This window comes from Setaria italica, chromosome IX (genome assembly GCF_000263155.2).
Source record: "Setaria italica strain Yugu1 chromosome IX, Setaria_italica_v2.0, whole genome shotgun sequence".
Lineage (NCBI taxonomy): Eukaryota > Viridiplantae > Streptophyta > Magnoliopsida > Poales > Poaceae > Setaria > Setaria italica.
This window is the reverse complement of record NC_028458.1, coordinates 34,061,834-34,075,079: the sequence shown is the minus strand read 5'-3', so window position 1 is coordinate 34,075,079 and position 13,246 is coordinate 34,061,834. Positions and strand designations below refer to the sequence as shown.

Here is a 13,246-nt window from a genome sequence, read left to right as displayed (position 1 = left end):
TATCGTAAGATGTGATTTGGCCATCGAGGTTGATGCTTCGATTCATCAATACCTACCTAGTCCAACAAAATTTGGATTATAAGCATAAAATTGATTATTCCCATGAGATTCATATTAAAAATGCTAGCTTATTATCAAGTTTTTGTCATAACTATTGATATCAGATCATAGGACAAATTATGGTCAGATACTCATAGAAAAACACTGGCTAAAGATTAAGAAGATTTTGAACAGAGGGGGTATAATAGTAAAACAATTTTGTTCTCCTCATCTCGTCTTCTTCTTATTTTTTTGACCGAATCCTGACCTCATCCTCACCTCGTCTCCTTATCTAAAACAAATTAAAAGCTGCGAATGAGCTACCACAGCAATGGTCCACTAAGGGGGAGACATTACATCTCGTAATATACAATACTGCAGAGAACGTCATTCGTATCGGCTCATACTTGCCAGGCCAAATTGCACCGGTGCATTTAGTCTATTCGCACCAGCGCAAACAAGATCAACACAAATAAAGAAATAAACTTGCCGATGCTTTTTCACCCTAGCACGTTTACTTAAACGCACCTGTGCCACTGCGCAACGGCACACATATATCAATATTTTAGCTTGTTTGAAAATCAATCGATTAGAATAGTCGTTAAATGTAGGGGTTTGAATTTCAATGGATTGCGATGAATTTCAACGGTTACGCATGCGATAGTTGAGAGAGAAGTTGAAGAGGTATATCATTTGGTGGCGAGGGGTGTGAAGTCGAGAGAGAAGAGTTAACCACTGTGGTCTCTTCGATGACAGGGTGTGAAATCGAGAAGTTCTAGCGCTTCATATCCCTTCCACTTTGTATATTTAAAGGCCCGACCACTCCAAGTATCAGAATGATCTCGCACTCCAAAAGTCTCTCTCCATCTCTGCATTTGTACTTACCTCTTTGAAGATGATCAAAGCAATGGCAGCACCAGAGGATACCTGCCACCAGCCTATCGCGGAGATGTTTGTCTCTTGTCGCATGCTGCAACATTTTGACATCTGCGGTGGCGATCAGGATCGCATCGTGGTCGCCAACGTGTTGAAGCATCGCTTTGATCATTTGGTAACTGCAAGCATGTGCATCGGCATGTACCTCACTCACTTACAAATCTAAGCAATCTTGCTGCCATGGGCTTCTAGGTGTCCTACCTTAGTAACCACATCATAATTCTAGATTTTGACCGTTGATGAAAAAAATTCAGTTTCACGGGAGGTCGGCCGGGTGGCACGAAGCACGTCGAGTCGTTTGTGGTGCCCAGCCCCCGAACGTGGGAGCCGGATGAGCCGCGAAAGCACTGCAAGTCGCCTACCGCCCCGAGCCAGAGAGGTCGACCGGGCAATGGGAGACACCCCGAGTCATCTGTAGCACCCAGCTCCCAAGCCTGGGAGCTAGCTGAGCCACAGAAGCACGGCACACCGAGTAGTTTCGAAGCTGTAAAAGGACAATACAAAGATTATGCAACATAATGTAGAGCATTTAATAATTGAATAACTTTGAGTTTTATGGGTGTAAAAGTAAATCCTTGCGTGCCTTGCTCTTGTGGGCCATGTAATTTCCTGGAGTAGTTAGCCTATTACGTTTAAACACCTAGCCTTGCTTAGCCAACAGTCTGCTGAGAGCGAATCTCGAGCTTGTATACGGGGCATCACAAGATGAGTCGAGGTTTCACAGATTAAAGTGTGTGCTACCCAAGTACTTTAGCAACTGTTAAGAGAGCAGACAAGCCGCAAAGCAGTCGGAACTATGCGGAAAAGCAAAGAGTGTGCGCTGGGCACTCACTCATAGGGCGCAACCCCCGACTGCCCATGTAGTGGACGAATCAAGCTGTATAAGCAGTCAGAGGTGTGACCAGGGTGGTCAGCGAAAGTCACGGAGACATAGGAGAATTGAGGCATGTGGAGGTACACGAAAGCCGTAAAATATTTAAATGAATAGATGACTTAGCTTGGTTTGTAATCGAGTCGAAGAATGCGCCAAGTCGGCTGAAGGCCTTGATGAAGGAGACTGCCATGGAGTGCGACAAGAATGTCATGGTGCTTCTGAAGATGCACTTCCCCCAGCTGGCTGTGAAGCGCGCCGGAACGGGCATTGCTGAGGACTTTAATGCTGGTAACCTCCCAGCGTTGGCAGAGCAATATTAACAAGCCGCGGAGGACGTAGTTAAGGAACCTGTAATGAAAAAACTGTAAAATGTATCAATCTGTGCCAAGGGGCAAGAAAACTTGTTGATTAAATTATGTAAAGGCAAAACTCCTTCCCTGCCTTGGTATGTTTGACAGGACACCATGTGGTCTAGACCTGTAGTTGCTAAGCACCTAGCCCATCCTAGCCAGCACTCTGCTGAGAGCGGATCTCGAGCTTGTAGAGGGGGCAAACGTAAGGTTGTATAGGTTTCGCATGCTAGGACGTCTTCCACACGAGTTAGTCGTATAACCTCTAGAGGGGTAGAAGAAAAGTTGGGACTCGGAGATCAGCGGATAGCGGGGGAAGCCCTAGAGCGTAAAGTTGGGACTCAGAGATCTATCGAATAGGTCGGACAGCCCTCGAGCGTGGTTAAGAGCTCGGCTAAGAAAGCGAGAAGGTAGTAGGTACGCAAAAACCTCTGAGGTTTTATTTATTCAATGTAAAATGTAAAAAGAGTACATAGCTTTTAGGTCCTAAGGGTAGAAGCGCCGCAGGTGTTGGATGTTCACCATAGTTCACAAACTGAGTAGGTTCGGGTGGATCTTCAGATTGGATCTAGAATGATTGCGAGAGTTTTTTGGAAAGCATGGTAGCCAAGTTCTTGAGGCTAAAAGGGCCGACCTTCTAGCGCGTAGTGCCGCCTCAGAGAGATTGATGCACTCAGCAATTGTGTTGCTGATTTGGTCTAGCCCCATGATTAGATCGGAGGGTGTGGGTGGGCGGGCTGCCACGAGAATGCGCGGGATCCTCTCTGAGAGAGAGAGAGAGAGAGATCACTGACCTGTTGGGCAAGCGGCCTGATGATTCTCAGGTGGAGACCTTGCTCCGTCGATGCGGATCCGACAGATGGCGGTGGGCGTCGAGTCAGCGCCGGAGGCGGTGGAGTTGGAGTCTACCGGCATGCTCCCAAAGCGAAGCTGAATCGGATTGGCAAGGAAGTCTTCATGCTCTCGGGGAAGATGACGTCGGGGTGAGATGCCATCGAGCTCGCTGGGGAGGATCTCACAATCACCCCGACCTGGCATCCCAACTGTCAGTTTTAGTGACCAGCAGTCCACGAAGGGGTTACCCAGGTGGTAGATTTGTAAGCGGGGGAGATCGCAAGACTAAGAGCTTAAATGTTAACACAAGGGTGCAAGGTTTAGATAGGTTCAGACCTTCAGAGAGTAATACCCTACGTTTTTGTGTTTTGCTGATTTGTATTACTAGTATGGGATGCGAAGAGTTGATGTGCGTTGGATTATTCATCCTCGGGGGTGCCCCTGGCCGCCTTACATAGGTTGATGACCTAGGGTTACAATCAGATAGGATCTAAACCTAGTTGGTTGTTACATAAAAAGCAATTTGAGTTGGACTACAACAATTTATATCCCGCAATATCCAGGCAGGATCCGTTCGCCCGTCCTCCAAGCTTGTTCTCCATGTATCTTAATACCTTACCCTGCACGCCATGGTCGGGCGGGGCCTACTTGTCAGGCCGGTTAGTATCCTAGTCGTTGGGGACCCGTGCGTACCCTTATCCCTCAAGTTTGTATTCAAATTTGAAGGGGTCTCAAATTTGGATGAAATTTGAAGGGTGGGCTTAGAGTGGTCATGAAGATGGCACTTAAGAAGAGCTTGGATATATTTAGAATTAGTTGGGAGTTTTCTAGGAACTTTGGATGAAGTTTAATATTTAATCTAATTTGGAGTATTAATTTCAGTTGAGGAAATATTATTCCCAGGGTTTTGGAGTTTGATAGAAGGGGTTTGGCCTAGATGAAACCAAGGTTGTGAATAGTAGGGAGTTTGGTATAAGGCTTTGGATAGAATTAATATTTCAATAAATTCAAATATCCATTCTAGGATTTAGAGGAAGGGAATAATCCTAAGGTGGAGAAAAAGAGAATGCTAGAGCAATCACATGCAACACATATGCTCATATATATGCAAGGTTTTATTTGTAAAAAGTGGTTTGAATATTTGGGGAAAGAAAGTAGGTTCAGTTTAAAGAAATTTTTTTAAAAAGCCTGTGTTTTTAAATGCTCTAAAAAGTTGGATGTTACAATTGGTGCTTCTTCATAAACAGTATTTGTTAGCGTGCAGTGATTTTTTTCCAATCCAGTCATGTAAATATGACGTTAGGACAGGATGATTAGAGCAAACTGCTCACTCTGGTTCGAGTCGTAGAATCGGCACGAGTGTTCGTATTTTTTTCCTAGATTTGTTTATTTTAGGAATTAATCGGCACTATTCTTTCAATGGTAGGCAACATGCCCGTCGACAATGAGACACCAGTGATGATTTCGTCAATTTTGAGATCTAATAGTTTAGTCTCTCAAAGATGTTCATTGGGTTATTTGTACTGTGTTGGGAAAAAAGACAAGATATTGAATTGTTTTCAACCGGAAGGTCCACTATTCACTAACAGAGAACTCACCTTCCATCCAACCCTTTTTATCCCGGTTGTCTTTGGACCCGGGACTAAAGGGTCTAGTCCCAGGTTAAAAATGAGCCACCGTTGGCCACCGACGGGGGGCTCTTTAGTCCTGGTTGTTAATATCAATTGGGACTAAAGAGCCCTCTTTAGTTCCGGTTGCAACGGCTAGTAGCATGAGGAGGCTTTTTATCCCGATTGAAAACACCAACCGGGACTAAAGGCCCCCTAGTTCCGGTTGAAATTACCAACTGGGACTACCCCTTTAGTCCGGTTGGTAATTTCAACCGGAACTAGGGGGGCCTTTAGTTCCGGTTGGTGTTTTCAATCAGGACTAAATGCCTTCCCGGTACCTTTAATTTAGTTTCCCTCTCTCTCTCCACCTTATCTCCTCCACTTCCCTCCCTTATCTTCTCTCCTCCTCTCCTCTCCCTTATTCTCGCGCAGGCCTTCCAGGCGGAGCGGTGCGCAAGGGCCGGCCTCTGGCAGGCGGGGGCGGGCGCAGGCTCGGCACAGGCGGAGCGGCGCGGCCAACAGGTGAGGGCCCGGTGTGGAGCGGGTCCGGAGTAGACAGAGCGAGCACTTTTTATTTTTTTTAATTTTTTAGTTCCAGGGACTAAAGGGAAAGAGGGGGACTTTTTATCCCGAATAATTAGTCCCAGTTGATCCTTGGAGACATATATGTGGCTTACCAACCGGGACTAATGGTGGGTTTTCCAGTATTGATTAATCATGTTTGATGAAAATATATTACATATTAATAGTTGCCAAAGAAAACCCACTCCACGCTCAGTTCCTTCAAGTTCTGTCGCGGCTGGAGATGGGCCTCCTGACGTGTGGGCTCGGCAGTGCACTCGAGCTCATGACTGAGCTTTTAAAAATCATAAAATGATTCATGCAACATAAATTATTGTTATTTATATGGACTTGTTCCATGCACAGGGAAAAAGATTTACCATCCGATTTATATCTAGACTGTTGCAACAAACTAATATAATCCATCTATTGGAAGATCTGCAAGTACTATTTTGATAATATATTATAAGAACTTCATGATTATATTTTATTTTTACACTTAATTTACAACTATATTCACACCTGATCCAGACGTGGACCCCCAGCAAAACATATACTCACAAATGTACTGCTAGCCACAACACTACTGCTGATCAAGTGCATTTCTTGCGACACACTCCTCGTCAACGCGTCATGTCTTGCATTGGTACAGGAGCCATGGACGTCTTCTGTGAGTGAGCTTCCCATCCTTGAAAAGATGAAACATTTAAGGGAAAATGATTAATTAGCACACTGCGCACATTATATTACTCCAACTCGTTCAGAAAAAAAAATACTCCACCTAAGTATGACATTATTTCAGAATGTATGTAGTTCAGATATCTTAATTTCGACAATAAGTATGTACATCATCGAGAGTGTTATATTACCAGGCTGGGCAATGTTACCATTTACCACCAGTTTGCAGAATATTTTGTACTAAAAGGGGTTACATAGACCGCATTGTAATAGGGCAGGGCAATAGTTGTTGGCCTTGTGCCGCCGTCCCTCTAAAAATAGATAGAGCGAAGATGGCACTAGTTTTAGTGACTGATATGTATTAGTATGTCTCATGGAAGTAAAAAATAAGGAGCCACGAAGCCAGGACTAGGATTGGACTTAATTTGACAAGTTGTATGAAGTTTATTAATACTGCATAATATAAGGAGCATCTGTCACAAGAGTTTTGTCCAGTAGAGACTTGGTGCTTTCTATATAAAACCAATATAATACAGTTGTTCTGGTAATTTTTTGTTCAAAGTGTAATATTAATGAAGGAAGATGTGTATAAGGAAGCTAGTGCAGAGGCTCAGGTCTTGTTCGAGTTTTTTTATCACTTTTGGACTACTAGGTTTTGGAATGTCCAAAAGCTAAATATTCTCCAAATTAAATCCAAGCGAGGCAAAGTTTTGTTAAAGCGAACAAATGTAGTAGAAACTGCCACGGCAGAGGTCTAGGTAACATCTGTGTTGTTTCCTAAAGCATACTAAGCCAAGGAAACTTGCGACTTCACCTAGGCGTTGACGTTTTCGGCGAGAGAATATATCTCAGTGGAGGTCGTTGCGCTCGTGATGGAACATAAAGAAAGACGAAATTATGCTGCCAACGTACGGTTGCGCCATCCGCGCGCGTCCCACTTTCTTTCCCGGTCCCGTCGCCACCATTTCATGCCTCCTATAGTGCTTTGCTCTTGTTGTCTCCACCTCTTAGTCTGGAGTGACGGCAGCATTCTGCCGATACATCGTACATGTATTAGGAAGAACGTGTCACGTGTGCAAGTGGTTCCTTACTTTGCAATCATGTTACCAGCGTACAAGTACAAATGTAGCCTTATATTCCTCGTATGATAAGGTCGTCGTCGACACTCATTTCTTAACTACTGCCACGTGCTACATATATGCTGAGGATACATAAGTCTCATCGCTGCCTCCGGAACAAATTCTAAGTCATTTTAGTTTTGTCATAAATCAACTATTTTAGCTTTGATCAAGTTTATATAAAATTATATAAATATCTGGGGCGTCAAAACTAGTTTCACTAAGCAGGGTCCTTCTACAATATAATCATGTTCTTCTTTGACTTCTTTGGGAATGCACTTTGCAATCATATCAAAGTTGTCTTCCGTTGAAACCACCATTCGCAATCATGCATGTTATAAGTGGAATCTTGCTGTTGATCTAAAGGACAGCTAACGTTCTACTTTGGATCTAAATGTTACATCATGTCCAAATTAATAGCATGTACTCCCACAGCTGGAAAACAGACCTTACCATCCGGTTGGTAAGGGTCATAGATCCCAAAAATCTAACCGGGATTAACTATTCGAGACAAAGGGGATCCTTTAGTCCCGGATTATTCGCCAGGATTAAAGGGAAACTTTAGTCCAGCTCATGTTACCAACCGGGACTAAAAAAATTCCAAAAAAATAAGAAACAAAGCCACCCGCGCCACCCGCCCGTGCACGTGCCCGCCCGGCCACCCGCCCGCCACCCGCACTAAGCGCCAGCCCCGCACCGCCCGCTCGCACCCGCCCGGCTACTCGTCCGTGCCGTCCTATAAGAATCATTTTGCTTCTGGGTCCATATAAGACGGCTACTATATATAAGACGGCAAAACATGGACCAATGTATCTTTCCTTGGCATATCGAAATTATGATATCCCAAAATTGTATCCCTTTCCTTCTGGATTTTGGATCCCAGTGAGTTCCAGCATAGCCATACTTGTATTAATCTTTAACTAATATAACATGATTACGTGTGATCTGACACTAGTGGAGAACTAGACATCCATCCATCAATAAAAATCTCGGATGAAACAGGATCCGGGACTAATGAGTTATTAGTCCCGGGTCCAATAGCTACAATCGACCCAGTTGTTATTACTAACTGGGAATAAAGATCTCCTTTAATCCTGATTGTAATGACTACTTCCTACGGAGGGAATCTGGAGGACATTTAGTCCCGATTGGTAACACCAACGAGGAGTAATACTCACCAACCGGGACTAATGAGCTTAGGCTCATTTTGTCCCGATCGGTAACACCAAGCGGGATTAATACTCAGTAAGTAGTCCTAGCTGGTGTTACCAATCGGGACTAAATATCCACGTATAAAACAACTTCTTCCTCCCGAGCCCGAGCCACACATTGACCGAGAGCTTGGGCTCTTCTCCATGGTGACCTCACGAGCATAGGGTGCTGCACAATTTTTCCACGATTTCTTGAGAATTTCACTCATCCAAGTATTCTAAAGTTAGCAACTTCATACTCCCTTCTTTCATCGTTAGTATGCTTTGTTTTATGATTTAGAGATAGAGAAATTTGAGATTTTCAGCATGAGGCAAAATGGAGATATCAGGAAGTCTTTGCTGTCTCCGCTGATGAACCTCCCCGTGATGGTGAAACTTCCTCTCAGGAGGAAGGGTGCAATGAGAGGAGCCGAGACCGTGGCAAACGTCGGCAATAGGAACGAGCTGAGTAAGCTTGTTAGCCGCCTGCCGCCCCTGCAGCGGCCGGCATAGCACCCGTCCCGCCGGCACCAAACAGCGGCGACAATGGCGACCAAGGAGACGCTGGAGGTCGGCGCAGGCATCCCAACCCTGTGCGCGCTCGTAACCTCCAGAACGACTTCAAATAGGAAGACCATGACGTCTTCACCACCTAGGCCAACCTGGGGGCTGTCTTTGCCGACCTGGAAAATCTTCCGAACTCGGAACAACTACAACGGATCCGGACACGCATCCGTGTTGCCAACGCCCAGATCGAGGAAAGGGCCAATTCCCCGGCACGCTCCAGAAGCTAGTCATCACACTCAAGAAACTACATCTACCCGGCACTCCCGAGGTGGATCTACCCAGAGTAGATCCGATCGCAGCCGAGCTGACCACAGCTGCCGCAGGGGAGGTCAGCTGGAACCTATTCAAGAGGAGGAGGTGGAGCAATCACAAAGCAACAACCACCATCTCGACGACGAGGACCAATGAGCATATAACCACCACTTCCGATCATGGCGTGTGGGGCAAGGCGTGAAGTTCTGCGAAGCACGAGCTTGGCAAGGCTAGGCAAAACAAATTCTACCGAGATATTGCGGGATATGTGTTGTAGTCCGACTTAGATTGCTTTCCATGTAACAACCGACTAGAATTAGATCCTATCCGACTTGTAACCCTAGGTCGTTGGTCTATATAAGGCGGCCAGGGACACCCCTCGAGGGCACGCCAACCCATAACAATTCATACCAGCAATACGATCCACCAGAACACAGGAAGTAGGGTATTACTCTCCGAAGGCCCAAACCTGTCTGAACCTTGCGTCTCTATGTTACCATTCGAGTTCTTTGTTTCACAATCTCTCTCGCCTACAAATCTACCATCTGGGTACCTCTGGGTGGGCTACCAGTCACTAAATCCTACACCAACTAGGACTAAAGGGCCATGTGCATGGAGGCACTTTTAGTCCCGGTTGGTAATACCGATAGGGACTAAAGGTTGTCTTTAGTCCCGGGTATTTCAACCGAGATTAAAGATAAAGACTTTCAGTGCTGATTTGGTTGTCCCGGTTGAGAAACTGGGGTTAAATGGGGAACTGGAACTAGAGTGAGAATTCGTTTCTGTGCCGTTCATATTTAGAGTAGGCTTAGAATTAATGTTTGAGAGCGAGAGCGAGTGCCGGAGAGGGCACCGAGGCCAATAATCTATGGTTGATTGTGAAAATACTTCGATTTTCATCCGAACTGGAACTCATGAGATGGATGGATACAAGCACGCGCTGCTTACCATCTGCCGGGTCGGCGCCTCTGTTCTTGAGCTCCCGGTACATCTGGGCGAGCGCGCATGGCTCGCAGAACCAGTGGACGCAGCCGTCGGCGCATGGCTCCGCAGGCAGGCCGTACGCCGCCCGGAGCTTCCGGCGGTAGGAGCAGGAGTAGAGGCAGTGGAGCAGGCACACTCCCGCGTGCAACAGTGCGCAATAGATCGTACCGGCCATACAACAGGCTGCATATTGAAAAGTAGTAGTAGTATTAGTATGTAGTTGCATTTTGTTTGAGCAAGCAGGGATAATTCAATGTAACAAAAACTTACACGTGGCGCCCTTGTCTAAGGTCTCCGCCACCTGGCCGAACGCGACACACGGGCAGAAGAACGCCAGGCAGCCTGCACGAACGTCGATCGGCTGCCTAGGTCAGTAAAATTAAGCCATGTTTAGACAAGGTTAAGATGAGGTCTTACGTCCTTCATATGCAACGACCTTAGATTAAAAATTATTCAATTTGTTTTTAAGGCTTTAATTTCGGAAATAAAGGTCAGGGCCGTGACTCACAGCTTTTGCAGTCATCGCAGCAGCCGCAGAGGCCGGTAGTCCAGGCCCCCGGCGGCAGTGGATTGCCGCTCATCTTCTAGCGGCTCCGAGGTTGGCGAGCTTGCTGAAGTGTGTGAGGACTGAGGATCTTGAGCATGGCAAGGGGCGACTAGGCATATTTGTAGAAGCCGTCTCGAGAAGCCAAGGGGCTGTTCTGGCAATCAATCATAGAAAGATCCATAAAAAATAAAAAAGGAGATTGTTATGTGTTATTGAGACACTCAGGTTTTCTAGTCCTTTATCTTTTCGTACTATTTCATGATTTGAAATGGGTCCTATACTCGACCTGCCGTACGTGTGCCATACATTTTTACAGTTACACAATATCTATATGTAGCACATTAAGGTACTACAAAACTCTTGATTTAGTTTTATGATATTTCCGAAGAACTGTAAATTTTTTTATTGAATTAAAACTATGCCTGTAAACTCAGTTGAAGCACACTGCGTACATTATATTACTCCAACTCGTTCAGAAAAAAATACTCCACGTAAGTATGACATTATTTCAGAATGTATGTAGTTCAGATATCTTAATTTCGAAAAATAAGTATGTAGATCATCGAGAGTGTTATATTACCAGGCGGGCAATGTTACCATTTACCAACAGTTTGCAGAATATTTTGTACTGAAAGGGGTTACATGGACCGCATTGTATTACGGCAGAGCTAGATAGGTGTTGGCCTTGTAACGCCGTCTCTCTATAAATAGATAGAGCGAAGATGGCACTAGTTTTAGTGACTGATATCACAATATAATCAACGAAACTAACATGTTTGCTTAGAATATGTATTAGTATGTCTCATGGATGTAAAAAATAAGGAGCCACGAAGCCAGGACTAGGATTGGACATAATTTGACAAGTCGTATGACGTTTATTAATACTGCATAATATAAGGAGCATCTGTCACAAGAGTTTTGTCCAGTAGAGACTTGGTGCTTTCTATATAAAACCAATATAATACAGTTGTTCTGGTAATTTTTGTTCAAAGTGTAATATTAATGAAGGAAGATGTGTATAAGGAAGCTAGTGTAGTGCAGAGGCTCTCTTGTTCGAGTTTTCACTAAGTAGAGAACTGGCCTTTAATCCCGGTTGGTAGGGTGCATATCTTCCGAAAATCCATCCGGGATAAATCAACCGGGATAAAGGGGGGTCTTTAGTCCCGGATCCTTCAACCGGGAGTAAAGGTCACCCTTTAGTCGCGGTTGGTTCCACCAACCGGGACTAAAGGGCCTGCCACGCCAGGCGCGGGACAGGCCCTTTACTCCCGGTTGGGAAAGCCAACCGGGACTAAATGGCGTCCTGCATAGCCCTTGAAATTTTTATGTATCACGTACGTAGTATCGCGGCCCTTTTGTTAACCTTTAGTAGTTGAGACTTTTTTTTATAATGAAATCAACTAGTATGTAAACGAATGAAATTTGTAATTATACAATTACTATATATATACACAATTCATATATACAATGCAACTAGTATAATGAAATCAACTATATATACAAATCAATCTTAGCGCGTATTATATATACAAATCAAACTATATATCTACAATCTTCCCGTCGAGATGTTGCTCAGAGCATCTAATTGTCATCCATCGTAATAAAATTCTCCTTGTGGATTTACCACCTCGTCCATTAGGAATCCAATGAGACCTTCACATATTGCCGCTACTCTTTCTTTCTTCAAGAGTCCTTGTTGAATATTTAACATCTATAATTTGGAAATTTGTGAATGTTACACGAACAATTAAATATAAGGAGCTAGAAAATAATTAACTAGTAATAGTTTTATTTTACGTACTTTAAAGTTGTGCGGCGTCATCTTTAGTCCCTTGGATCCCATAAAACTATGCATGTGCTCATAGATGTAGTAGCCACATAGATTATTCCCGGGTTCCTGTCTTAAGCACTTCAGTGTGGAAAAAATAAGTTATAAAATATTCGTATTATACAATGTACTAAATGTGCAGACTTCATACGTACCGGGAAGTCTGTGTTCCATGTAAGTTTTTCTTTGAATGGACCTTTGTGTGTCCTTATGAATTGTTTCCATGCGCTGCGGATTAGAATAATGAATGATATAGTGTAACAGGGATAAAATTTAGAAAACAAACTTTTGCATAGAGATAAAGGTCCAGAATTATTACAAGCCTAGCATGTCTTGCATGTCTTGGTACTCCACCGGATCTTTCCTCAACGAATCGAAGACAGTGACGTGGCTTCTTTCAAGTTCAATTATAATCAGGATCCAGTGGAAGTTGCGTACGTAAAATGTTCATGCATATTAGGGCTAACTAATTAATCAGGTAAGGAAAAAGACAACGAAAGTAGACGGTATACACACACTTACTTGAAGTTGTATGGAAGTAGTATGAAATCATTGAATTTTTGTTTGTCTAGGAAATTGTATACTGCCACCAAGGTTTTTTCCGACGATAATTGTATCTGCTTTTGGTTAACTACGGATGGATCCATGAAGCCAATATGTAGGTACGCCTCTCGTCGGCACGTCTGAATTAGCATGCTACATAAAATGGAAGACAAAGTTAGTACGGTGACGCACGCAAAAAAAATAATGATATGAGGCAAAATTTACATGTAGATAAACGGACACTTACAGAACCCAAGCTCTGATCAGAGAGATGTCCAGGGCATCATGATGTACACTTCGTATATATCCTCGAAGTCTAGCCACAGAACTTTCTC

The 13,246-nt window shown here is 44.2% G+C and overlaps 1 protein-coding gene across 3 annotated transcripts; it reads right to left on the bottom strand.

Moving 5' to 3' along the window:
- Positions 1 to 5,654: 5,654 nt before the first annotated feature.
- Positions 5,655 to 10,650, bottom strand: LOC101756883 (cell number regulator 4-like). 3 transcript variants are annotated; one of them, XR_215887.3, is made up of 5 exons: positions 10,502 to 10,650; positions 10,264 to 10,335; positions 9,958 to 10,176; positions 6,074 to 6,191; positions 5,655 to 5,892 (listed from the first exon to the last, which is right to left on the bottom strand). XR_215887.3 is itself a non-coding variant. In XM_004983383.3 (4 exons), exons 1-4 carry the CDS (start codon positions 10,572 to 10,574, stop codon positions 5,828 to 5,830), a joined length of 429 nt encoding a protein of 142 aa, XP_004983440.1. In that variant the 5' UTR covers positions 10,575 to 10,650; the 3' UTR covers positions 5,655 to 5,827. The 3 variants fall into 3 exon arrangements, 2 of the variants coding, with proteins under 2 accessions (XP_004983440.1, XP_012698035.1); XM_004983383.3 differs by lacking the exon at positions 6,074 to 6,191; XM_012842581.2 differs by lacking the exon at positions 6,074 to 6,191 and having other exon boundaries at positions 10,264 to 10,354; positions 10,502 to 10,627.
- Positions 10,651 to 13,246: the final 2,596 nt, after the last annotated feature.

Excerpts from the sequence above, each read along its gene's own strand:
- LOC101756883 (XM_004983383.3), bottom strand. The coding sequence starts at position 10,574 with ATGAGCGGCAATCCACTGCCGCCGGGGGCCTGGACTACCGGCCTCTGC. Across the intron at positions 10,177-10,263 it reads CTTAGACAAGGGCGCCACGT|CCTGTTGTATGGCCGGTACG; the intron begins GTAAGTTTTTGT and ends TTCAATATGCAG. Across the intron at positions 5,893-9,957 it reads AGGCGCCGACCCGGCAGATG|GATGGGAAGCTCACTCACAG; the intron begins GTAAGCAGCGCG and ends CATCTTTTCAAG.